The sequence below is a fragment of the Spea bombifrons genome, chromosome 4 (genome assembly GCF_027358695.1).
Source record: "Spea bombifrons isolate aSpeBom1 chromosome 4, aSpeBom1.2.pri, whole genome shotgun sequence".
Classification (NCBI taxonomy): domain Eukaryota; kingdom Metazoa; phylum Chordata; class Amphibia; order Anura; family Pelobatidae; genus Spea; species Spea bombifrons.
Genome location: NC_071090.1, coordinates 48,405,606 through 48,431,899, shown reverse-complemented (window position 1 = coordinate 48,431,899; position 26,294 = coordinate 48,405,606). Strand labels below are relative to the sequence as shown.

The following is a 26,294-nucleotide window of genomic DNA, read 5'->3' as shown; positions in this document are numbered from 1 at the left end:
ATTATTGATTGATTATGCATAATATAGTGTCATCATATTCCGCGACAATATTATTTATAATAATCTATTTTTCTTAGTTGACTCCAAACTCAAATTAGTGATATTACAAGATGGCATATACTGCACATAATTTGTAGCCCTTTAACAGGCAAATATGTATATAACTATTCATTTGGGTTATGGCTTTGTTACTGTATGTTCAAAATGCTTCTTTTTGCTTGTCTACTCTTTTTGATTCTTTGTGGAATACAACATTATTCTAAACTGCAAATTTAAAAAGAGGAGAGATAAGTGGATTCTGGCACTGCATGGAATCACAGAAACGTGTAAGTTGAGGAAAATGTCGGGTTTAAAACAACACAAAGAATAAAGCTAAAATCTGAGTCAGCAGCGCTGAGATTTCTACAGCAACTTGCTAACGGAATGGTAGATCATTAAAATACACTACTCGATATATGTGTTCATTATAGAGGAGCAAATACTGAATACAAAGAACCCAAAATGTTTCTGCCATGCACCATGTTTTTATTAATGAATAGAGACACAGTGTGGTTATTGAACTGTCTTCCCTAGTGGGTACCAAGTGAATTTGCTTTATATTTGCAATGTAAGGCATTTTAATACATTCTGTGCTGGAGATTAATCTATCACATGTGGATGAATAATAATACCCCATATATTGAAAAGGAACACACTGAGATGGAGACATGTGTATTGACTCCAATAAAATGTATCACTGTTCTTATCTGAGTTTTTCCCATTGCTGTCCATGACTGCACGGCTTCATTTTTAATTTATCTCAAAATATTCACAGGTAATCTATTGTTTATAGAAAAACAGAATTTGAACCATTTGACACATCTAGTCTGCTTGTTTTTCATGACAGGAGCCAAACCTTAATCAGTCCTTGGTCTTGTTTTAGATTCAGTTGTATGCCTATCCCATGCATGTTTAAATTATCTCGCTGTATTAGCCTCCACTATTTCTGCCAGGACACTGTTCCATTTATCTACCAGTCTCTCTGTAAATGAAAACTTCTTTGCATTAAACTAAACCTGACCTCTTGTTCTAACATTTCTCTTCCTTTAAAACAGACCTCCCTCCTTTGTTTTTATATTCCCCTCTCTCCTTTTCTCCAAGCTATACATATTAAGATACATTCTTTCTTGATCATTTTTCCTGCAGACTAAATCCTTTTTGGTAGGCCTTCTCCGAATTTTCTCCAATATATCAATATCCTTCTGGATACTGTGTACAAAAAAGTGAGGCCTGACCAGAGAGATCTGTAAGGTGGCAAAACCACCTCCCTCTTTCTGCTTGCCTTTAAGTCATTGGAAATAATAACTCCTAAGTCCCTCTCCTCAATTGTCACTGACAGAACAGTGTCCCCAATGCTATATTCTGCCTGATACCATTTGATAGCCATTGTATTACTATTTACAGCAGGATACTTCCAAATGCATGTTACGTGGGGCTTTTGACCACAGTGCATGTGTATGAAGTTATTTTAGAGCTGTTACATGTCCCTAAAGGCTTGAGAGGATACCCAGAGCTTTGGCGTGGTACATATTTTAGTAGCCAGATTTCAGGCTATGGTACATGCACATTGGGGTTATTGCAGCCCAATATTAACAGCTATAAAAAAAACCAGAATAACTATTTATATATTTTGTATGGTCTGCAAAAATAACAGATGGAAGCACGGATTCTTGAGGTTTCCACATATCACTCATTCTTCTATGCATTGTAAGAACTGGGCACAATATCCATACCCTGTTGCTTGTCCATTTTGGAAATAAAGATAAGTACTACGACCACATTCAGAACTGTTTCAGTTCCTCTACATTGTAAAATAAACATAGGTTGCAGAAGATATTGTGAAATCCTTGTTAAGTCACGTCTGTAATGCATTAATTGAACTGAATGCAAAGAGCATCGAGGCCCAGTTTACAATCACTGCTTTCAATGAAAAGGTCCGGAGGGATATCCCTTATGCCTCCACGCTTCATAGTGCATGTAAGCAGGCAGGCACATGCCCTACTCGAAGGTAGTCACTGAGCTGAGACTTCAAGCAACTGCGGAAAAAGATATCCAGAAAGGAGATTTAACCCTACTGATCTGTGGAGTGTGTGCTATTTTACTTTTATCCATTTTAGGTGTATGGCTAGAAATCAACATTCCTTGTCTGCTGTAAGACAAATTATTGAGGTAGAATCATTCTCTTTTGACATATACTTGCATATATTAGGTATAAATGTAGATTTTCATTGCTGGAAATATGCAGTGGAGCATTGGAGAGAAAAAGCTCCTGCTATATACAGGAACACAGAGATCCTTAATCATGTTGTAAGATGACAGGGTGTGACAATGAATACTTTCATTTGGTTCTTTCTGATTTTCAGTTGAGATCACTCCCTGACTTTGCAGTCCCCACTGCTGATGTTTCCTTTTCATGACTCTTTAATATTTCATTAACATGTTATATTTATATTATAAAATAATCAGCACTTTCCCTTTCATTGACAGGTCTATATGTTTTATAATTAAGTACGCTCCCCCCATCCCCACTTTAAGGAATGACCTTATAGTTAGCACCATGTATATAACTAAATAACTTAGCCTAAACCTAACTCCAAAAATGAGTTCTCCCAGGCAGGATTTTTACTCTAGTTCTTGAAAATATAACAAAGGGCTCTGGGGCATTTTCTCCAAGTACTCCAAAAGCAGAGCAGGCAGTTGCCACTAACGCTCCACCTCCAAACCCAGATCATCTGCCCAACTGCATCTCGTTTGAGGAAGATTCACATCTCACAAAGTGCTCACAAACGAAAGTAGAGCGGCACATATAAACATACTAGTTTTATATATTAGCTTTAAGGAGAAGCCCCTCCACAACCATTCCATGAACTAATGAACACAATACGGTGTAGACAATGAGCCGGTACTGTAGCACCTTGAGGCAATACTTGCAATGTGTTTCTGCTACAAAATACGATACCGTAGTTAGATGTGCATATTCCAAATGTATTATAGAACTGAAGAAAAGCTCAATGAATTACAGTCTTTATTTACAAAACAGAAACAGAGCAAAATGTGTCCAGACCTTTTACTCAAATACAAAAATACATTTATTTTGACAAAATGTCAATGTTTTGGTCACATATGTGAGAACATTAAACCATTACGAATCTTTCACGAGGGAGACAACATATCACAGGAAGGAATTCCCAATGAATGGACAGATTGCAAGGTGGTTTAGTACAACAGCAGGACAGTTAAAAGAACATAATAAGCAGGAGACGGACACGTCTTTAACCGTTATTCAAACTGTTCAGAATCACCCGCACAAAGACGTTTCACTGCTGCGTGTAGGTAACGTTAGTTAACCCCTTAAGGAGAGAGCTGTTTTTTTTTTTAATTTTTTTGTACCCTTAGTGACTGAGGCTGTTTTATTATTCCTGCGGTGTTCATGTTTAGCTGTAATTGTCTTCTCTCATTTACTGTACCCACACAAGTTAGATATTTTGTGTTTTCAGGACAAGGGCTTTCTTTATAAAATGGTTTTTTACCATATCTAATTCACTTAAAAAAAAAAAATGGTGGAAATTTGAAAAAAAAACCACGTATTTAACAAATGTGTTACCTTTAAAAGCTAATGAAAAATACCTGCTAAATAGACTAATATATTTCATCTGTTTAGAAATACCCGATGTTTTTAGGTTTTTTTTTGCAAGTTATAGGGTGATAAGTAGAAGTAGTGCATTGCTATTTCAAAACCATTTTTGTCCCAAATCTGACTAACCAAACTCCAGGATATTTCAAATGTTTTATTTTAACTCTTTCCATGCACCAATTCTACTACCAGCCTGTGTCAAACTTTGTGGTATTTTTCCCCGTACATTATGCATCAGGTATGAATATACAGCTCCTGGCTTATGTCACTGCCAAACAACTCCAATGTGTTCAGCAACATCCCCTGATTACACTAATACCACCCATGCATAGGATTTGGTGGGGTGTTTGGGGGCTAAATGACGGGGAAGTGCACGTTTTGTAATTTTAACATCTGGTCATCCTGCCCATGTCCCTTTTGGGATATCTTTAAACTCAATGTGACCATCAAACCAATACATTTTTTTTTTTAACTCTAGACACGGCGGGGTATTTCGAATCGGGGTATTTCAACCCTCTATACCAAGTAATGTACATACAGACATGGTTGGATGCGTTTGGTGTGGAAGAAATTGACAGGCCTGCACAGAACCCTGCCCTCAACCCCATCAGACACCTTTGGAATGAACTAGCGTAGAAATTGCAAGCCCTGCCTGCTCTACTGGATGATACTCCAAGATCTTGTAGAAAGCCGCCCCAGAATAGCAGAAGAACTTTATATTAATCTCTATGCATTTCGAATGAGCTGTCATAAAAGCCAGTTTTGGTATAATAGTCAGGTATCCCAATACTTTTTGCCAATATAGTGTATGTGAAAATGAAAACATTGTGCTTACAAGCCTGCATCCCGACTCGTAACCACTGTCAACTCACAGCAGACTACAATTAAGCGCTACATGTTCTTTTTAAATGTACACGCTGAAAGGGGAAAAACAAAATTGCTCAACTCACTACTGTTATACTGCACACTTTCCCATTGAAGGTATACACCATGTACTGTGACATGTTACACACTAAACGAACATATATTTTAATATAAATACTATCCACTACCCTTTACACTAAGTAAAAATAAAGTGCCCTCATTTCATTGGAGTGAAATGGCTTAACGTATATCTTAGAATTAGTATGTTCTTTGTCATTTTCTCTGTATTATCATAAAAAAATACTACAGCATTTGCTCAAATAAGTTTTTTCAGCGCCTGCGTGACATGACCTTCCGGTGCGCCACCATAAAAACCCCAGCGGAAGTACCGGGTAGCAGAGGAGGTTGTCTTTGTACACCGACGTTCACCGGCAGAGTGGCATGTCAGGGCAGAGTGGCATATAGGAGGGTTTAGGGCATATCTGGGGGGGCAGAGCGTTAAGGAGGCAAAGTGGCATATAGAGGGTATAAGGCATATCTGGGGGGCAGAGTGGTAAGCTGAGGGACAGGTTGGCAAATAAAAAGGAAATAAAAACAATAAAATCAGTTTTTATTAAATATGAAAAATAGTATAAATGAATACATGTGAATATTTACTAGCAAAACTTTTTTACTATTGGGGAGTCTTATACGCAGGCTCTTTATATTAAAGTTTTGGGGGGGTCATCTTATAATGGCGCAAATATAGTAAGTTTGTTTGTGGACCTCAAGACAGGAGTTTTACCATATTTTAAATGCAAACCAGTAAATTGTAATAAATTCCCCCCTTTTCCCATGTTCACTTGCCCTCATTTCCCACTGATTTATACCACATTTCTAGGCAGATAAAGCATTAGGCGAAGCTTCTTGGTTTCTACTGGTAGTTTCTACTGGCAGGCATAATCATTTTCTTTTAGAAGCCTTACAGGCATATTAAGTGTTCTGCAGGAAGAACATAGGATCTTTAGCACCCCCAAGACCCCCTTTATCAAGAATTCAAGGCATAAGAACACGCTAACATGACTAAGAACAAGTAGATCAAACTAACAATTAGAAGAACCTAGAAGAATTTGTGTTTCAGGTAGGTCAGGTATATTTACAAATGTTTAGCCATTTTGTTCTTAAATCATTCTGATTATTTTTGTTTTGGTTTATCTAGTTGCTAGGTTTGTTAGAAAGGTAGATTAGATTGGTATATTTGGAACATGCTAGAAACAAGGAGCAACAAAACAAGAATAATCAGTTTCTGTTTGAGAAATCCTAATAGACTTCACACAGTTCATGGTGGTGGAGAAGGAAAAGAGGTCTGACTGCCTTCCTAATGACTAGCAGGGCTGGATGATTTCATTGAAGTCTGATCTATCCAATGTTTCAGTGGATCACAACTGAAAATGTGATGGAACGGCTGGCCAAAATAATCTGCTGATGTACAACAGGTCAGGATAGGAATAAAATAAAAAGGATGCATCTGAGGAAAACATTGACATTGTACATAGCTACTTAAACATAGAACAATGATCATGAATGTCCTTTTGCTGCTTCGGGGCAAATTCAAACATCCAAACCTAGCAACAAAGCATAGTAAACGGCTGGAGTGGGGAACAATTTCAAGTAGTTCTGTTGAGTATCTTTTACTTTGGGATAAACGCTCCTTGAAAACAAATGTCACTTTTACCAACAATGGTCTCTTCAGTTCAATTACGTAGAATTGGACATTTAACCCAATGCTACCTAGATGTTTTTTTAAGCAAATAGCTCACATTACAAGGTTGTGCAGAAATTTGAGCACGGTGCCGCAAACATAAGCATATTAACATTAGGACAGTCGTTATACTAAACACGCTTCCAGCATTGCGTCTCCCAATTAGCGGCTTTGGATTCTCAGGAAACATGCCTACTCAGCAGAATATTTTCATTATGGCTTTTACAGTTCAGTAAACAAGCCATATATTACCAACCCAACTTACTTTTATTTCACGGGTAGCAATCACTTACCATTCCCACGACGGGCACTTTTTTTTTTTTATTTCCTATAAAAATCACTGCTGTTAAAGCTGCTAATTGTGTTTTTATTACTATTTGTTCATGCAACATTTTCTGTATTATATTAATACTAAATAACATCTAAAAGGCTCTGGCTAAATTAAAGTGTTCATATATATGTGATCTACGTGATTATAAGGGAGATGTCTACAAAGATTAAAGAGTCAATGCTGCCCAACACCTTAAAGTACATCAGTTGGGTTTTATTCACTAAGGACATGGCTATAGCAGTCCCCAAGCCATACAACTGATTCGTGCATGAATCTAGTATTAGGGCAACTAGATTGTTTTATAAACAGCTCTGCTTTCGCATAATGGGAAGACTGGGGCTAGATAAAACATAAGGGGGTGTCTAAGTCATAACGGCCTGAGAAGAACTAGTACTCGGTGAGGTGGCAATCGTTAAAAGAAATCCCCAGTTACGCCATGCATTATCCAGGGCCAGCGCACTTCTTGCGGGGTGGGCGGTCACAGGCGTTTGCCCTTCTTAACGCATACAATTAACTTAACTCTTTGATGTATACAGAGAGATACACACAAAAAACAGAGAAAAAGAAATAAAGCGTGTGGCCGAGTTACAAAAAAAAGTTTTTAAAATAGTTTCCACTAGAAATAAGATTCATCAGATAAGAGTTGGATGCCCGCGGATTTTCACTTCGTTTATCGTTCCGTACATAGGCGCATCGAAGCGAAAACCTTCATAAATAAATGAACACGATCTGTAGAGTATTTCTTTGTAAAAAAAAATCATCGTATTATGAGGAGCATTCGCGTTAGTAGGCTCTAGCTTTACCGCCTTAAATTCGTATGTACACCACAATTACCACACATCTGTTTGGCGGGGGAATTCGCCTTCACAGCACACCCGCCCCCTCCTGCTTAACTAACCATTTACAGTACAACTGCAGTGAAAAGCGGCGCGCTCGCAGGAGTCTCCCCGGGCCGGGGAACAAAGGCCCCCCTCCTGCTCCGGACACCCGCAGAGCCGTCTCTCAGGTAGCGCTTCGCCCTGCAAGGTGAAGGCGGGAGCGGACTCGCGCAGCGCGCTAAACGCTGCCTCTTCGACTTGTCACCCAGCCTGCGGCGGGAGGGAGTGAAGGGTGGGGCTCGGAGCTCCAGCTGATTGGAGGATGCGGCAGAGCTGTCTGCTGATTGGCCGACTGCATATGCAACGTCTGAAGGCGCCAGAATAGAAGCCGGAGCGGGATGTTAACTTATGTTAAGTGTTTAAGTTCTATGGGACTACGTGCGAAATGACCTGGCGATACCTACAGTGAGCAGCGCTGTACCGACTGCCTCCAGCTCACCGATCTGGGCTTCATCTAATCAGTCCGCAACCGGGCCGTACAACACCCTTCATTTTGTATGAGTTACTCGTGAGAGGTAAGTATTTTAAGACTTGTTCCTTAAGTGGCTACGCTGCCCAATCTGCTGAGCCTTACTTACCTCGCAAAAAAAAAGTTGGCGGGTAATTTTCTTTCCTGCCCAGGGTCCTCTTTTCCCGATAAAAACCCCATGAATTCCAGAGCACTTGTTGCTGATTTCATGGCCATAGCATTATTTTTTTTTAGTTTGTTTCATTTTCCCTCCATATGGCTATGTGTACAAATACACAGCATAGACGGAGTTAGCGTTACCCAGCGGACCTGCTTTGGGAAGACTCCCCCGGGTGTCATGTTACACGATCCCTGCTCCGTTCCCGGGATTTAGCCATTTCCTTTGCGCCAAAACTAACAGATCCCCTTGTAGTCCCGGGTTTTAAGGCGCCCAAATTGGACTGTCCACTCAGCACATCTGGAAACATTCAGCACAATTGTTTTATCCATTCCTATGCTCCTTTCTGTGGGATTCCGATCGCTTATTACCTTTTAAACTGCATGGAACTTTTATTTTATTTTTTCTAAAACCAAAAAGTCAATTTTTTTTTTCTTTTTTTGTAAGATGGATGTAATGAGTTGTTTAACACTAAAAGATCTGATCACGGCCAAAAAATCTAAAGTGGATCAAGTGATGGATGAAAGGAGTGCCCAGAAGGTAAGATTATTATTTTTTTAAATAATATTTAAAATATTTTTTGGCTTGCCAGCTGATCTGCTGGAGAATGTATTTCAGGCCAGTTGAGTATAACTTTACTAATTAATTGGTTAAATCGACATGTAGAAATAATCCTAACATTCCAGTATTTATATTTGGCGGCAGATTTTAATTGAAATAAATAAAACTCTGTGTTTGAACTCTGAATGTTAACTGATGATGATTTTCTATAATAACCTTTATTTGAAGTAATAGTGTAACTTTGTAAGCTGATCTATTAATGCGTCTTTTTTTCCATGTATTTGTCTTAGGAAAACTTGTTTGAGAGATTTAGGATAAGTCCAAGGGCTGCTTTGAAAGCGGAGCCAATCGACTTATCGAAGCAAAAATGTTTTACTCCAGAGAGAATCCCAGTCACCCCAGTAAAAATATCAGACAGGCCACTAGCTGAGCCTTGGACCCCCACGGCCAACCTGAAGATGCTCATTAGCGTAGCAAGTCCTGAAATCCGGGATCGAGAAAAGCGAAAAGAACTCTTCCGTCCGATCGAAAATAATGAACAGGATGAAGTGGTTCCTGAGACTCCGGTAAGAGAGCAAGACTCTAGTCTTATTAAACACATGTATTTTTACCCTATGTCTAAAAAGAGAGAATTCTTACCTGGGAATTCCTTTTCCTTGTCCATTTCCAAGGTGGCACATGAGAAGAAGGCTCCGCCTACCAGGTAGGGCAGGAAACACTATAAAAAAAGGACACCTCCCCCTTCCTCCCCAGTGTGGTTAAAAAGAAAGACTCAGACAAATAATAGCAAAACCAATAAATTTTAATGGGCGGGGAAAAAGTGTGCCACCTTGGAAATGGACAAGGAAAAGGAATTCCCAGGTAAGAATTCTCTCTTTCCCTTGCCATTCCAGGTGGCACATGAGAAGAATTAGCAAGATAGGGAGGGAAGGATTCCAGTCTGAAGGACACGACGACCAAATTGAGACTCGTCTGAGAGATGAAGATTCAGCCTGTAGTGCCTTACGAACGTATGAATCGACCTCCAGGTCGCTGCCTTGCAAATGAGAGACGGAGACACCCCGGAGAGTTCGGCCCAGGAAGTTGAGACGGATCTGGTCGAGTGAGCCTTCAGGCCGGAGGGAGGTACTCTTCCCGCGGAGACGTAACATAAAGCGATAGCGTCCTTAAGCCAGCGGCTCACGGAAGCCCTGGATACTGATCTGCCCTTGCGGGACCCCGCAAAGGACAGAAAGAGAGAATCGGATTTCTTCCAGGCCGACGTACGTGAGAGATATGACAGGATACATCTCCGCAGGTCTAGCGAATGGAGTTCCAGTTCTTTGGGATTCTTGGGATCCGGACAGAGTGTAGGTAGGACGATCTCCTGATCCGAATGGAAAGGGGAGACCACTTTAGGGAGAAACTCTGGAGGCAAACGAAGGATAATGCAGTCCGGCAGAATCCTGAGAAAAGGTTCAACTCTGGAGAGAGCCTGGAGTTCGCTCACCCTCCTAGCGGAAGTGAGGGCTACTAGGAGGACAACCTTGTAGGTGAGCAGCTTAAGAGAGGTATCTACTAGAGGCTCAAATGGAGACATGGTGAGTTGATGCAATACGAGATTAAGGTCCCAAGGAGGGACCGACGGCCGGATCCTAGGGCGAAGTCTACACATTCCCTTAGAAAATCTGGAGATCCACGGATGAGAAGCCAGATTGAAATCCAAGAAGTTACTCAGTGCTGAGATCTGGACATTGATAGTAGCAGGTTGAAATCCTTTATCAAAGCCATCTTGAAAAAAGTGCAGCACCTCGCGGATAGATGGAGTGGATACTTCATGCACATTGCACCAGGCGATGAATGTCTCCCAAACCTTTTGGTACTTGGTGGCCGTAGAATTTTTGCGGCTGGAGAGAATGGTGTGCACCACAGATGCAGCTAATCCTTTGGAGGACAAGATCTCCCTTTCAGAAGCCATGCAGAGAGGTTGAATCGGAATGGATCTGGGTGGAGAACAGGACCTTGAATGAGAAGATCCTTCACCTGAGGAAGAAGCAAAGGTTCGTCTATGGACAAGGTGGTAAGGTCCGAGAACCAGATCCTGCGAGGCCAGAAAGGAACAACCAGGATGACTTTTTGAGGGTTTCCCCGAATTTTCCGGAGTACTCTGGAGATAAGGGGAAGCGGAGGAAAAACGTATGCGAGGTCGAAATCCCAGGTCTGCGAGAGTGCTTCCAGTGCTCGGGGATGACCGACTGGTGAAAGAGAAAAAAACTCCTTTACCTGAGCGTTCAGGTGCGTGGCCATCAGGTCTATCTGAGGAGTGCCCCATTTCCTTGTTATGAGGGCGAAGACCTTTTTGTTTAAGGACCATTCTCCTGGAGGTACTGATTTCCTGCTGAGGTAATCCGCCTCCTGATTCAGAGACCCCTTGATATGAACCGCAGAGAGAGTGCAGAGATTGAACTCCGCCCATCTGCAGATCTGAGCAGTCAGGGTCTGCAGGCGTCTGCTTCTGGTGCCACCTTGTTTGGAAAGGTAGGCCACCACGGTGATGTTGTCTGAAAGGATCCTGATGGACTTGTGCCGCAGGATTGGAGACCAGAACCTTAGAGCCATCCAGACCGCCAGTAGTTCTAGAAAATTGATGTGTAGGCTTGATTCTTGGGGAGACCAGGATCCCTGGGCAAAATGGCTTCCCATGACAGCACCCCAGCCTGTCAAACTGGCGTCGGTGGAGATTACCACCCAATCTCTCGTCTGCCAAGGGAGACCCTGCGAAAGATTCTTGGTTGACAGCCACCAACGGAGTGACTCCCGAACGAGGGGAGAAAGCCGGACCTTCTTGTATAGGGATGTCTGGGAGCGATCCCAGTGATCCAGTAAAAATTGTTGAAGGGGTCTTGCGTGAGCTAGTGCCCAGGGAACCGCCGGGATGGAGGAGGTCATGAGACCGAGCAAGGACATGACGGATCTGAGGGACACTGACTTGTACTGCAGGACCGTATGTGTGAATTCCCGTAACCTTAGGATCTTGTCCTGCGGGAGAAACGTCTTCTGTACTTCTGAATCGAGGATCATTCCCAGAAAAGACCGACGTCTGTTTGGCAGAAACTTTGACTTTAGGGAGTTCACTAACCATCCCAGTTTGTGGAGCGTCCTGAGGGAAAATTCTAGATGAGATTGGAGCAATGATGCCGAAGCTGCTATCAGGAGCCAATCGTCCAGGTATGGGACCACCTTTATGCCTCTTTGCCTCAGGAAGGCCACGACGACTGACATGAGTTTTGTGAAGATCCGTGGTGCTGAAGCAATTCCAAAGGGAAGCGCCCGAAACTGAAGATGCCGAATCCCTTGAGGTAGTGGAACGGCCAGACGGAGGAATCTTTGGTGGTCTTCCCTGATGAGGACATGTAGATAGGCGTCTCGCAGGTCTATAGGGACCATGAAGTCCCCCGATGAAACAACCTCCGTGGCGGACTTCAGGGATTCCATCCGGAACCTGTTGTATCTGATGCAGGCATTTACCAACTGTAGGTTGATTATTAGTCTGAATTTCCCGGATGGTTTTGGTACGACAAAGACGTGGGAATAAGTTCCCTCTCCTATTTCTTGAAGAGGCACCGGGACCAGAGCCCTTTCGTGAATAAGGTTGTAGAGTGTGGAGAAGAATCCCGCTCTTTTCCAAGGATCTGCGGGAGGCATGGACAGCAGGAATCGCTGGGCAGGTAGGTGAGTAAACTCCGGAGCATAGCCTTGATTGATGATGCGAAGAACCCAGGGGTCTGAGGTGATCTCTTCCCAGGCATGCAGGAAACCGGATAGCCTGCCCCCTACCTGAAACCTGCTGGCGTCAAAACTTCCCTGATTTGCCGTCCCTGCCTCTGCCTCTTCCTCTCTGGAATCTACCTCTTGCGTAGGGTTTACCCCGAAAGGACTGGTAATCTTGATTGGATGTTGAGGGCCTGTAGGACTCCCTGTCTCTTGGAGCTCTGAAATAATTGGACCTGAAACGCGGTGGTCCCTTCCTCTGAGGTAACCAGTGCTTATCGCCCGTGGTGGATTCTAGAATCGTGTCAAGGTCGCTGCCGAAGAGGTGGTTCCCCTGGAACGGAATGCTGCACAGCTTGTGTTTAGAGGCGTTATCTGCAGACCACGACTTGAGCCAGAGCGCTCGTCTAGAAACCGCAGAAAGTGCCGTAGCTTTAGCAGATGTACGGACAGATTCAATGGAAGCATCGGAGATGAAGTCAATAGCTAGGCAGGTGTCGGACAAGTTTCTTGCGACCTGCTCAGACCCTGGGATAGCTGCAAGATCTTCCACCGCTTGTTGGAGCCAGATCTTAATGGCTCTAGAAGTTGACGCTATTGCAATGGCTGGACGAAAGTTCGCTGCTGCTGCCTCAAAAGCCCTCTTGGCGGCATTCTCAGCCCGCCGGTCCATGGGGTCTTTGAAGTGGGACGCGTCCTCCATCGGAATGGCTGTTTTCTTCGTAGCCTTGGCTACTGCGGTGTCTACTTTCGGGACTTCCCAGGCCTCAGAATTCTTGCCATCAAAGGGAAACAGCTTTTTGGTTCTGGAAGACGTGAAGAATCTCCGGTCCGGATATTTCCACTGCTCCGTGATTATGGCCGAAAGTGAGTCGTGAACTGGAAAGGTTTGCGGCTTCCTAGAGTGACCCTGAAAAGGATCCGGTTTTGAAACTGGTATATCATCCTGTAGATTTAGAGTAGATCTGACTGCAGAGATTAGCTTCCCTGTTTCTTCGACTGGGAAGAAAAAGGTTTCTTCTTTAACTTCCCCCTCCTCATCCGAAGACTGGGGGTCATTAGACTTGTAGTCGTATTCAGAAAAAGGTGCCGAATAATCTTCCAGGGTATCTGGTAGAAAATTTGGAGGACCCTGCTGGAAAAGATGATGCTGAGACACCGGCCCCTGAGCGGAGCTTGCCATGGCACGAAAACAGTCAAAGGTGGACTGCAGTTCCCCCTTCAACCAGGAGGTAAATTCTGAATTGGAAACATCTTTAGGCCGAGAGCAGGAGCTGCACATTTTGGCCGTAGGATCGTGTAGGGTCTTTTTACAGGATGAGCAGGCTTTATGTTTCGTTTTCCCCACAGACTTCCTATGTGGGGAGGCCTCAGAAGGAATGTCTGGATTTTTGTCTGACATAACTGAGGAGAAAACACAAAAATTATAACATCAGAAAGCAATGGAATAGGCCATAGAAATCTCTCTCTAAACTAGGAGAGAAAACACCTACTTGAAAAGGCAATATACAGTCCTCAGGCACAGGCAGGCAAAAAAGAGGAGTAAAAAATCCAATAATACAGTACAGGTCGAAGAGCATGGAAAGATCTTACCCATTCTGGCGTTTTTATAGAGGCATTTAGGCGCCAAGGCCCGGAAAACGTCACATCCGGAAATTCCTCGTCAATTGACCTCTCGTGACCCCGGACGGAAGCCGGAGTAATTGCAGAGAGGAGATAATGAAACCGGGTGCCGAGAGATCGGCACAGCCGGCTAAAGAAACCTGCTCGCGCCGGAGCGCTCTCCTGCCGCCGCACGCTGAGGATTCCCCCTCCCCGGGAAGGAGAGAACCGGAGCCCGGGGATGTACGTCCCAGTGAGCCCCCTGGGCTGTGGGCAGCGTATAACGAGGACTGAGCCTCGTGTTACCGCGATTACCGCGGAGTTTACAGCCTCCGAGGCTGCCGCATCACCCTGGATCCACCGGGACCACTACCGGGTGTCGGGAGAGAGGACGCCCCCCCGGGGGTCCAAGAAAACAAAAAAAGAGAAGAAGAGGTAAGCTTCAGCCTAACCGCTACCTGAGTAGGGCAGGAAACAACACTGGGGAGGAAGGGGGAGGTGTCCTTTTTTTATAGTGTTTCCTGCCCTACCTGGTAGGCGGAGCCTTCTTCTCATGTGCCACCTGGAATGGCAAGGGAAAGTAAGATTTTGTGTCGATTTATACTTTAATGCATCATTTTAACTATGTGTAAAGGTAGAAATGCTGTTGTCAGACTCCATTGGTTTATATAGTTCACAGGTGGGGAGGCACTCTTCTGTTATTTGGGGTATCGATCCATGCAAGTCAGGACATGCCAAGTGGCCAGATGCAAATGACCCATGCCCCCCTGTGCAGTGCTTCGAATGCTTTGGTTTCTCTGGCCGGTCGATAGGGGAATGTGGCCACCGTAGAACAGGAATCTCCGGCAAGCTTAAATTGAAAGTGTGCACATCAAATACCCCAAACTTAATCGGCGTGTTTTTTCCCCAACAGTTTGATGGGGTTGATGACCTTGATGAGTTGGAAAAGAGACCAAGCAGAAAGCAAAAAAGTTTGGGGCTACTATGTCAAAAGTTTTTAGCTCGATATCCTAGCTACCCCATGTCAACAGAGAAGATGACTATTTCTTTGGATGAAGCTGCCTCAAGCCTTGGTATGTGTCCTACCTTTACACTATGTTTCATATTATATGACTTAGATACAAAGTAGTAGTCAATTGTTGCTCGAGGGGCATGAATTCTTTGTTCTTCATACACAAAACTTTAAAAGGTGTTGCCAGCTGTTCTGCATAAAGTGGTAGAAAGCACAAATAAGCCAAGGTTGGGGGCTGTTGACTATAATTCTGTCATCAGCGTGGATATTGATATAGCAGTAGTGTTAATCTGCACATGTTCTTCCGTATCTCGTGCTAGTGTTTCTAGTAAGCTATGTGTTTTTGTTTTGATTTTATGTAAATGTTTTTTTGTTGCCAAACGATTTCTGGGCAAAGCTGCAGTGTGCAGACATTACCTTTAGGGGAAAAGGCTGTAATTTGATACAAATGTTCTTGTTTTACACCTGCTTTTTTTTCGTCTTAGGGGTTGAGCGTAGACGTATTTATGACATCGTGAATGTACTGGAGTCCCTGCATCTAGTGAGCCGTGTAGCTAAGAATCAATACTGTTGGAATGGCCAGTGCAACTTAAATGAGACACTACAAAGACTGCAGATGGATGGGGAGAAGCAGAAATATGGAGCACAGATTGCTTACTTTCAGCAAAAGGATCTGGGTGTGAAATACAAGTTAGGGGAGGGAAACGAAACATCCACGGAGAATCGTATGGCTCCCTTCCTAGAATTCTCTGAAGCAGACTGCACTTCTGGTATGAATTAGGTTTTATGTATTTATTATCCTATCCAGCACTGGTTTGTGGGGTGTTTTTTTTTTGTTTTTGTTTTTTTTTGACATAGACCTGGGATACCAGAGTTGGCAGCACATTGTTCATCTTTATCTCTGACTATTCTGCCACAGCAATGTGCTCCATACAAATACAAAGAACAAGCTTCTCGAGAGCCTCACATCTGATTTAATGTTGTGCTACGAGTTTATACATTATAACAGCTGGTGTTTTAATATGTAGCTGATTTGTGTCAAAAGTGTTTTGCTTGTTTAGCAGAGATCAGAGCCAACTACTGGGTGGAAATGGGGGTGGAAATTATATGGTTCTACACTGAAGATGTTTTGCTATTTGCATGTTTTAAGTAGATGAAAGTCCCTGAGACAAAACATTTTGTTTTTCTTCCTCGCAGCATCTGCAAGCAGTCGTAAGGACAAATCACTGCGTATCATGAGCAAAAAGTTTGTCATGCTGTTTCTTGTATCCACAACCAAGATAATCACTCTTGAAATAGCAGCCAAAATCCTAATTGAGGAGAGCCAGGACGCTGCAGATCACAGCAAATTTAAAAGTAAGGGTTACTTTTCTCAGCATGTGTTCTTGCTTTTCCCTCTTTAGCAAAAGCAAATGCATATTACTATATTGTTTAGAATAGATGTTTGTTGGTTAAAATGCTGTGTACACTATAATGCCTAATGACGAATGTGTTTACCATATTTGCTCGAATATAAGACACGGCTTTTTCAGAGCAAATGCTCTGAAAAATACTCCTCGTCTTATATTTTTGGTCATTTTATAATCCAACCTCAAATAGAGGTCTGGCTGTAAGACTTAGATCAAGATTTCCCGCAGCGCTGCAGGGAACCGGATCCTCCTGTCTGGCAGACGGTGGGTGTCTGTGTGATGCGCGCAGACAACCTCCGTTGCTGCCTGGCACTTCTGCCAGGGCATCTATGACAGAGCGCTGACGTGACCTTCCCGCGCTCTGTCGCAGAAGTGCCAGGCAGCAGCAAAGGGTTTCTTTGCACAGGGCAAGGGGGGTGGAAGAGCATAACTGGGGGTCAGGTTGGCAAATAAAAAGAAATGCTTTTTTCCCTTGCCATTCCAGGTGGCACATGAGAAGTAGGCTCCGCCTACCAGGTAGGGCAGGAAACACTATAAAAAAAGGATACCTCCCCCTTCCTCCCCAGTGTTGTTTCCTGCCCTACTCAGGTAGCGGTTAGGCTGAAGCTTACCTCTTTTTTTGTTTTCTTGGAGCCCCGGGGGGGCATCCTCTCTCCCGACACCCGGTAGTGGTCCCGGTGGATCCAGGGTGATGCGGCAGCCTCGGAGGCTGTAAACTCCGCGGTAATCGCGGTAACACGAGGCTCAGTCCTCGTTATACGTTGCCCACAGCCCAGGGGGCTCACTGGGACGTACATCCCCGGGCTCCGGTTCTCTCCGTCCCGGGGAGGGGGAATCCTCAGCGTGCGGCGGCAGGAGAGCGCTCCGGCGCGAGCAGTTTTCTTTTAGCCGGCAGTGCCGATCTCTCGGCACCCGGTTTTATTATCTCCTCTCTGCAATTACTCCGGCTTCCGTCCGGGGTCACGAGAGGTCAATTGACGAGGAATTTCCGGATGTGACGGTTTCCGGGCCTTGGCGCCTAAATGCCTCTATAAAAACGCCAGAATGGGTAAGATTATTCCATTGCTTTCTGATGTTATAACTTTTGTGTTTTCTCCTCAGTTATGTCAGACAAAAATCCAGACATTCCTTCTGAGGCCTCCCCACATAAGAAGTCTGTGGGGAAAACGAAACATAAAGCCTGCTCATCTTGTAAAAAGACCCTACACGACCCTACGGCCAAAATGTGCAGCTCCTGCTCTCGGCCTAAAGATGTTTCCAATTCAGAATTTACCTCCTGGTTGAAGGGGGAGCTGCAGTCCACCTTTGACTGTTTTCGTGCCATGGCAAGCTCCGCTCAGGGGCCGGTGTCGCAGCATCATCTTTTCCAGCAGGGTCCTCCAAATGTTCTACCAGATACCCTGGAAGATTATTCGGCACCCTTTTCTGAATACGACTACAAGTCTAATGACCCCCAGTCTTCGGATGAGGAGGGGGAAGTTAAAGAAGAAACCTTTTTCTTCCCAGTCGAAGAAACAGGGAAGCTAATCTCTGCAGTCAGATCTACTCTAAATCTACAGGATGATATACCAGTTTCAAAACCGGATCCTTTTCTGGGTCACTCTAGGAAGCCGCAGACCTTTCCAGTTCACGACTCGCTTTCGGCCATAATCACGGAGCAGTGGAAATATCCGGACCGGAGATTCTTCACGTCTTCCAGAACCAAAAAGCTGTTTCCCTTTGATGGCAAGGATTCTGAGGCCTGGGAAGTCCCGAAAGTAGACACCGCAGTAGCCAAGGCTACGAAGAAAACAGCCATTCCGATGGAGGACGCGTCCCACTTCAAAGACCCCATGGACCGGCGGGCTGAGAATGCCGCCAAGAGGGCTTTTGAGGCAGCAGCGGCGAACTTTCGTCCAGCCATTGCAATAGCGTCAACTTCTAGAGCCATTAAGATCTGGCTCCAACAAGCGGGGGAAGATCTGGCAGCTGTCCCAGGGTCTGAGCAGGTCGCAAGAAACTTGTCCGACACCTGCCTAGCTATTGACTTCATCTCCGATGCTTCCATTGAAACTGTCCGTACATCTGCTAAAGCTACGGCACTTTCTGCGGTTTCTAGACGAGCGCTCTGGCTCAAGTCATGGTCTGCAGATAACGCCTCCAAACACAAGCTGTGCAGCATTCCGTTCCAGGGGAACCACCTCTTCGGCAGCGACCTTGACACGATTCTGGAATCCACCACGGGTGATAAGCACTGGTTACCTCAGAGGAAGGGACCACCGCGTTTCAGGTCCAATTATTTCAGAGCTCCAAGAGACAGGGAGTCCTACAGGCCCTCAACATCCTATCAAGAGTACCAGTCCTTTCGGGGTAAACCCTACGCGAGAGGCAGATTCCAGAGAGGAAGAGGCAGAGGCAGGGACGGCAAATCAGGGAAGTTTTGACGCCAGCAGGTTTCAGGTAGGGGGCAGGCTATCCGGTTTCCTGCATGCCTGGGAAGAGATCACCTCAGACCCCTGGGTTCTTCGCATCATCAATCAAGGCTATGCTCCGGAGTTTACTCACCTACCTGCCCAGCGATTCCTGCTGTCCATGCCTCCCACAGATCCTTGGAAAAGAGCGGGATTCTTCTCCACACTCAACAACCTTATTCACGAAAGGGCTCTGGTCCCGGTGCCTCTTCAAGAAATAGGAGAGGGAACTTATTCCCACGTCTTTGTCGTACCAAAACCATCCGGGAAATTCAGACTAATAATCAATCTACAGTTGGTAAATGCCTGCATCAGATACAACAGGTTCCGGATGGAATCCCTGAAGTCCGCCACGGAGGTTGTTTCATCGGGGGACTTCATGGTCACTATAGACCTGCGAGACGCCTATCTACATGTCCTCATCAGAGAAGACCACCAAAGATTCCTCCGTCTGGCCGTTCCACTACCTCAAGGGATTCGGCATCTTCAGTTTCGGGCACTTCCCTTTGGGATTGCTTCAGCACCACGAATCTTCACAAAACTCATGTCAGTCGTCGTGGCCTTCCTGAGGCAAAGAGGCATAAAGGTGGTCCCATACCTGGACGATTGGCTCCTGATAGCAGCTTCGGCATCATTGCTCCAATCTCATCTAGAATTTTCCCTCAGGACGCTCCACAAACTGGGATGGTTAGTGAACCCCCTAAAGTCAAAGTTTCTGCCAAACAGACGTCGGTCTTTTCTGGGAATGATCCTCGATTCAGAAGTACAGAAGACGTTTCTCCCGCAGGACAAGATCCTAAGGTTACGGGAATTCTCACATACAGTCCTGCAGTACAAGTCAGTGTCCCTCAGATCCGTCATGTCCTTGCTCGGTCTCATGACTTCCTCCATCCCGGCGGTTCCCTGGGCACTGGCTCACGCAAGACCCCTTCAACAATTTTTACTGGATCACTGGGATCGCTCCCAGACATCCCTACACAAGAAGGTCCGGCTTTCTCCCCTCGTTCGGGAGTCACTCCGTTGGTGGCTGTCAACCAAGAATCTTTCGCAGGGTCTCCCTTGGCAGACGAGAGATTGGGTGGTAATCTCCACCGACGCCAGTTTGACAGGCTGGGGTGCCGTCATGGGAAGCCATTTTGCCCAGGGATCCTGGTCTCCCCAAGAATCAAGCCTACACATCAATTTTCTAGAACTACTGGCGGTCTGGAGGGCTCTCAGGTTCTGGTCTTCAATCCTGCGGCACAAGTCCATCAGGATCCTTTCAGACAACATCACCGTGGTGGCCTACCTTTCCAAACAAGGTGGCACCAGAAGCAGACGCCTGCAGACCCTGACTGCTCAGATCTGCAGATGGGCGGAGTTCAATCTCTGCACACTCTCTGCGGTTCATATCAAGGGGTCTCTGAATCAGGAGGCGGATTACCTCAGCAGGAAATCAGTACCTCCAGGAGAATGGTCCTTAAACAAAAAAGTCTTCGCCCTCATAACAAGGAAATGGGGCACTCCTCAGATAGACCTGATGGCCACGCACCTGAACGCTCAGGTAAAGGAGTTTTTTTCTCTTTCACCAGTCGGTCATCCCAGAGCGCTGGAAGCACTCTCGCAGACCTGGGATTTCGACCTCGCTTACGTTTTTCCTCCGCTTCCCCTTATCTCCAGAGTACTCCGGAAAATTCGGGGAAACCCTCAAAAAGTCATCCTGGTTGTTCCTTTCTGGCCTCGCAGGATCTGGTTCTCGGACCTTACCACCTTGGCCATAGACGAACCTTTGCTTCTTCCTCAGGTGAAGGATCTTCTCATTCAAGGTCCTGTTCTCCACCCAGATCCATTCCGATTCAACCTCTCTGCATGGCTTCTGAAAGGGAGATCTTGTCCTCCAAAGGATTAGCTGCATCTGTGGTGAACACCATTCTTTCCAGCCGCAAAATTTCTACGGCCACCAAGTACCAAAAGGTTTGGGAGACATTCATCGCCTGGTGCAATGTGCATGAAGTATCCACTCCATCTATCCGCGAGGTGCTGCACTTTTTTCAAGATGGCTTTGATAAAGGATTTCAACCTGCTACTATCAAGGTCCAGATCTCAGCACTGAGTAACTTCTTGGATTTCAATCTGGCCTCTCATCCGTGGATCTCCAGATTTTCTAAGGGAATGTGTAGACTTCGCCCTAGGATCCGGCCGTCGGTCCCTCCTTGGGACCTTAATCTCGTATTGCATCAACTCACCTTGTCTCCATTTGAGCCTCTAGTAGATACCTCTCTTAAGCTGCTCACCTACAAGGTTGTCCTCCTCGTAGCCCTCACTTCCGCTAGGAGGGTGAGCGAAATCCAGGCTCTCTCCAGAGTTGAACCTTTTCTCAGGATTCTGCCGGACTGCATTATCCTTCGTTTGCCTCCAGAGTTTCTCCCTAAAGTGGTCTCCCCTTTTCATGCGGATCAGGAGATCGTCCTACCTACACTCTGTCCGGATCCCAAGAATCCCAAAGAACTGGAACTCCATTCGCTAGACCTGCGGAGATGTATCCTGTCATATCTCTCACGTACGTCGGCCTGGAAGAAATCCGATTCTCTCTTTCTGTCCTTTGCGGGGCCCCGCAAGGGCAGATCAGTATCCAGGGCTTCCGTGAGCCGCTGGCTTAAGGACGCTATCGCTTTATGTTACGTCTCCGCGGGAAGAGTACCTCCCTCCGGCCTGAAGGCTCACTCGACCAGATCCGTCTCAACTTCCTGGGCCGAACTCTCCGGGGTGTCTCCGTCTCTCATTTGCAAGGCAGCGACCTGGAGGTCGATCCATACGTTCGTAAGGCACTACAGGCTGAACCTTCATCTCTCAGACGAGTCTCAATTTGGTCGTCGTGTCCTTCAGACTGGAATCCTTCCCTCCCTATCTTGCTAATTCTTCTCATGTGCCACCTGGAATGGCAAGGGAAAGAGAGAATTCTTACCTGGGAATTCCTTTTCCTTGTCCATTTCCAGGTGGCACACTTTTTTCCCGCCCATTAAAATGTATTTGGGTTTTGCTATTATTTGTCTGAGTCTTTCTTTTTAACCACACTGGGGAGGAAGGGGGAGGTATCCTTTTTTTATAGTGTTTCCTGCCCTACCTGGTAGGCGGAGCCTACTTCTCATGTGCCACCTGGAAATGGACAAGGAAAAGGAATTCCCAGGTAAGAATTCTCTCTTTCTTAATCATAGTTTTTATTAAATATGAAAAAATAGTTTACATGTGAATTAATATTTACTAGTAAAACTCTTCAGGCTTTTGTTTTCAGGCTTTTGTTTTTATTCAATTAATATTCAAATTTTGGAGGTTGTCTTGTAATCGAGCAAATCCGGTATTTAGCTCCATGGATTGTTATACATTAGTGTTTGCCCACTATACTAGAACTTGTTATAGTAAGCTTTCTTGATTTTATGGTTTTTTAACACATATATTTTTTGATGCAGCAAAAGTGCGGCGACTGTATGACATTGCCAACGTGCTGACTAGCCTTGGACTCATAAAGAAAGTGCATGTGACTGAAGAAAGAGGACGAAAGCCAGCATTTAAATGGATTGGGCCTGTTGATTTTGTACCTGACAACGGTGAGTTCTATGGTTTAAAATAACTGGATTTGTGTAAATTGATTTAGTTACACTAAAAACTTTGACTGCCAAAGTGCTCTTTTAAAGGATATTTATTTTTGTCTTGTCTTGTTAATATAGAACAAAGGATGGAAGTCACATCAACTACTCCATCTCCAAACTCCAAAAGTGATTCTTCCGTTATCGTTCCATCATTCAGCAAAACTCAGTCCAGCGACAGTGTAAAGAGGAAAATCTGCTGTGAGCCAAGCAAACCCCGTAAGGTGCAGAAAGGTAAGAGTCCACTGATCTGTTTTGACATTGTGTGTGTGTGTGTGTGTGTGTGTGTGTGTGTGTGTGAACCCCTTACAGGGGTTGTGGAATAAGTCTCTGGCACTTGAAAGAAAAGAGAAAGATGGATGACATTAAAGGGCAATTCCAGACTGGCTAATTAGGCTGTGGTTCTCACATCTGGCCTAACTAACTTTAATCTCTGCGTGTCTGATTGGCAATGCTAATTGTTAATGCAGTTCACTAATTCGTAAGGAATTTCTGAAATCCTTTTAAAATGACCTTTCAATTAGTGAGTTGTTTTTTTGTTTTGTTTTTTTCTTCAATTGCTCCTTTTTTTGTCTCAGTTTGTATTCAGGACAAAGACTCCTATGCCTCGAAAATGGCACGTTTGGCAGCTATATGTAGACAAGAAGTTGAAGATTCCAAGTGAGTAGAGTGTGTGTGGTTTTTCCCTTTAACCATAATTTGTACAACCCTCACCCCAAAACTGCATGTGTGCAAATAAATCTGCTGACATTCAACATTAAACATCCCCAGCAAATTATTCCAACATATCCAACTATCAATTAGTTGGGCTGTTTTACCAATGGAGAGAAAGATAGCAGTAGAGGAATGAAAACTACTCCACACCAACACTCTTTAAAACAAATAAAATAACCTTTTTGCACCTTTGTTACTCAGTAGTCATTTACATATCATTTTTTTTTCCTCCTTCCAGAAACAACCATTGTGAATCTATGAGAAATGGTGTCCCGCTTCCCTTCTCTGTTGTTTTACCTGTTCCCATGGACACTGAATGCCCTGTTCAACCTGGGCTGTCTGTGTCTCAGAAGAGAATAAACGGACACATTGCTGCTTCACAATCGGAGCCCAGCAATCACGGTTTTCTGCCAAATCAGCCATATATGTATGTTCCTTCAAGCTCTGTGCTAATGCTGTGTGGAAACCTTCCTAAAGAGAAAGCATTGGACCCTGCATCGGACGGTCAGACAACACTAGATTTGCCAAAGGAGGCCGCCAGTAAATCTCCAGCATCTGATAACAAGCATTTAAAGAGACAATGTACTGATGCAGAGGAGTCTCCACTCTCATTGGTACTACCAAAAGTAGGTTTAAATACTTTCAGAATATATTTCAAAAAATATATACATAATATAAATGGCCTTTAATAACTTGTCCTGAGGGGTGTATACTATGGTTGCAGTCTCAATGAACAATAAAGTCGCTAGTAGACTTTGGTTAAAAGTACTGCCGTTTCTGGGCAATTCAATAGAGCACATAGGAGTTCAGATGGGTTTTGTATATATTAATTGTAAGCATTTCTCTAATTGTTTGTGTGTGTTTACTAAAACCATTAAAGTTTATATTATTTGTTTACTATTTTTTTGTGTATTGCAGAAAATATCCAGGGTGAACAAAAATGCTGAGTTTGAGAGTGCTCCTCCCCACAAGTCCCCAAATCACGAAGAGAACAGTGAAACGGTTACCATGCAAACGGTGCAGCAGAAAATGCTGGAAGATAAGGATGGGTTGAAGAATAATGAGCAAGAAAACCTCAATCCTTCTGCATTGCCGCAGTATCTCTATGTTCCATCAGGAGCTGGTGAGTACAGTCATAACACCATTATTAGGGTTCTATGTATGTAGGCGTGATGTACAGTGTGTCTTCTTATGATGATTTGTTAATCCCCCCCCCCTTTTTTTTTTCTCTTCCCTACCAGGTTTAAATGGATTTAGTTTCCTTCTTCCTGCTAGTCAAGCTGCAGGCGCTTTGGGTATCTCTCAAAGCCATCTAGCATCCCTTAATGTTCCTTATGTCATGGTGCCATCCACAGCCTTGTCGTCATTCCCGTTTTTCTGCTCCCATACGGTTCCCAACTCTTTGCCTTCTGTTTCAAGTCCTGGGGGTATGAATTACAACCCTCCTACTGTAACCCCATCTAGCCATTTAATGATCAGCACTCAATCTGCACCACCGCATGAACCCTCTACAGACCCGAGACCCAATCTTCCTGCTATGAATGGGAAGCCTTTACCTACATCCTCTGCGGCTTCCGTTAACAAAGAATCACCTGTTAGTTTGGGCCAGCCAATACTTTCATTGCAGAAGGTAAGAGTTTTCTTATGTCTGAGCTTTTTGTTTATATGTACCCGTAAAACATGGGGAAAATAACTAGTATATTTTAGTTTTTAGGAACGTAACTATATAAAATCCAGTTTATTAAATCTGTGATATCTATAGTAATTGCTCATGAATTTGACTCTTTTTGTTAAGTTATTCTGAACAAAGTATATTACTTGGTGTCCTCCTTCTTAATGTTGTCTACCAAAAGCCTAATAAATATTTGTAGCAACAAAAAAAATATCTTGTTATAAAGAAATACCAAAATACTCAATGATCGCTGTTTTGATTTCCTTTCAGTCACCCTCTCCATCAACGCCCAAGAATATTCGCCCAGTTCACAAAGGCACCTTCTTTGAAACACCTGGCAGTGCTCAAGCTTCCGTGTCTTTGCGGAAAAGCGAAGGGACCAGATCCAGGACCTCCAGCTCCGCTCAGAGGCGGTTGGAAATTGGCAGCAGTGCTAGCGATTGACCCCTTTTCTGAGTTTCCTCTTCATCGTCCATTTTGCGGCGTAGAATCCAAAAATTAAGGAACCAATTGTATTGTGATGTATTAGCCTAAGCTACCGGTTTTCTAGGTAGAGCTTCTATTTACTGAATACTGACTTCAGCAGACATGAGATGGACAGGCACTATTGTGAGGCGGTTAATAAGAACCAAACCCATCCAGCACTTGAACTAATTTTAAACATCTGCCCAAAGATGGGCAGAACATTAAATGGCCTTGAAGAACTTGGACTTCCATACATTTGTTTCATAAGGCAAAAAAACTTTGCATGAAGGACTCATCCCAGTATCTAACCGTTTGTGAGTTCTGGGAAGACCCTCGTCTCTGGTGCTACATGCTAAAGACCACGTTAATAGGAGTAACGTATGCTTATTACTTGAATTGTTGTTTCGTTTTCCATCTTCGGAGAAGCTAAAAGATATTTTTAGTGTTAACGAATGTATGCTGCTTTAAAAAAGGCCTAAATAGCTGTGAATGTATTTTATTAGTATTATTTGTTTGTTTAGCCCGACGGGCTATAGGGTTGAAAAACCTAGCTGTTGACAATGTTAACTTTGTTTTTGCCTTGCCACACATTTGACACTTATTTGTATTTATTTATTCCTCCTCCAAGAGGAAAAGTAACCTGAAATAATTCATTAATGGTAAATTGAAATATTTTAATAAAAAATAGGGTTCTTCAATTTATGTATAAACAAACCAGGGATGTCAATAGCTAATCTGAGCATATTGCCAATTTTTAGCACTCTACAATGACTAGTATTTTCTGGGATAAAGATGGTATGGTTACCCTGTTGGATATCTGAAACTGATAACACTAGGATAGTAGCTCTATTCCCGTATCCTAACACTGTCTGGGTATATATATATATCCATTAATTGGAAACTATAGGATTGTGCATATGATT

General features: G+C 44.1%; 1 protein-coding gene across 1 annotated transcript; it reads left to right on the top strand.

Moving 5' to 3' along the window:
• The first annotated feature begins 7,819 nt into the window (after nucleotides 1–7,819).
• Nucleotides 7,820–26,041, top strand: E2F7 (E2F transcription factor 7). The gene is made up of 13 exons (XM_053462635.1): nucleotides 7,820–8,002; nucleotides 8,561–8,653; nucleotides 8,965–9,240; nucleotides 14,940–15,099; nucleotides 15,524–15,808; nucleotides 16,236–16,394; nucleotides 22,344–22,481; nucleotides 22,602–22,754; nucleotides 23,099–23,180; nucleotides 23,473–23,860; nucleotides 24,153–24,357; nucleotides 24,476–24,864; nucleotides 25,177–26,041. The coding sequence occupies exons 2-13, from the start codon at nucleotides 8,561–8,563 to the stop codon at nucleotides 25,348–25,350; spliced, it is 2,502 nt and encodes an 833-aa protein (XP_053318610.1). The 5' UTR covers nucleotides 7,820–8,002; the 3' UTR covers nucleotides 25,351–26,041.
• The last annotated feature ends 253 nt before the right edge of the window (nucleotides 26,042–26,294 follow it).

Bases quoted from the DNA above. Each gene is read 5' to 3' on its own strand.
- E2F7 (XM_053462635.1), top strand. From the start codon at position 8,561: ATGGATGTAATGAGTTGTTTAACACTAAAAGATCTGATCACGGCCAAA. The intron at 9,241-14,939 runs GTAAGAGAGCAA...TTTCCCCAACAG, and splicing joins AAGTGGTTCCTGAGACTCCG to TTTGATGGGGTTGATGACCT. The intron at 22,482-22,601 runs GTGAGTTCTATG...TTGTTAATATAG, and splicing joins TGATTTTGTACCTGACAACG to AACAAAGGATGGAAGTCACA.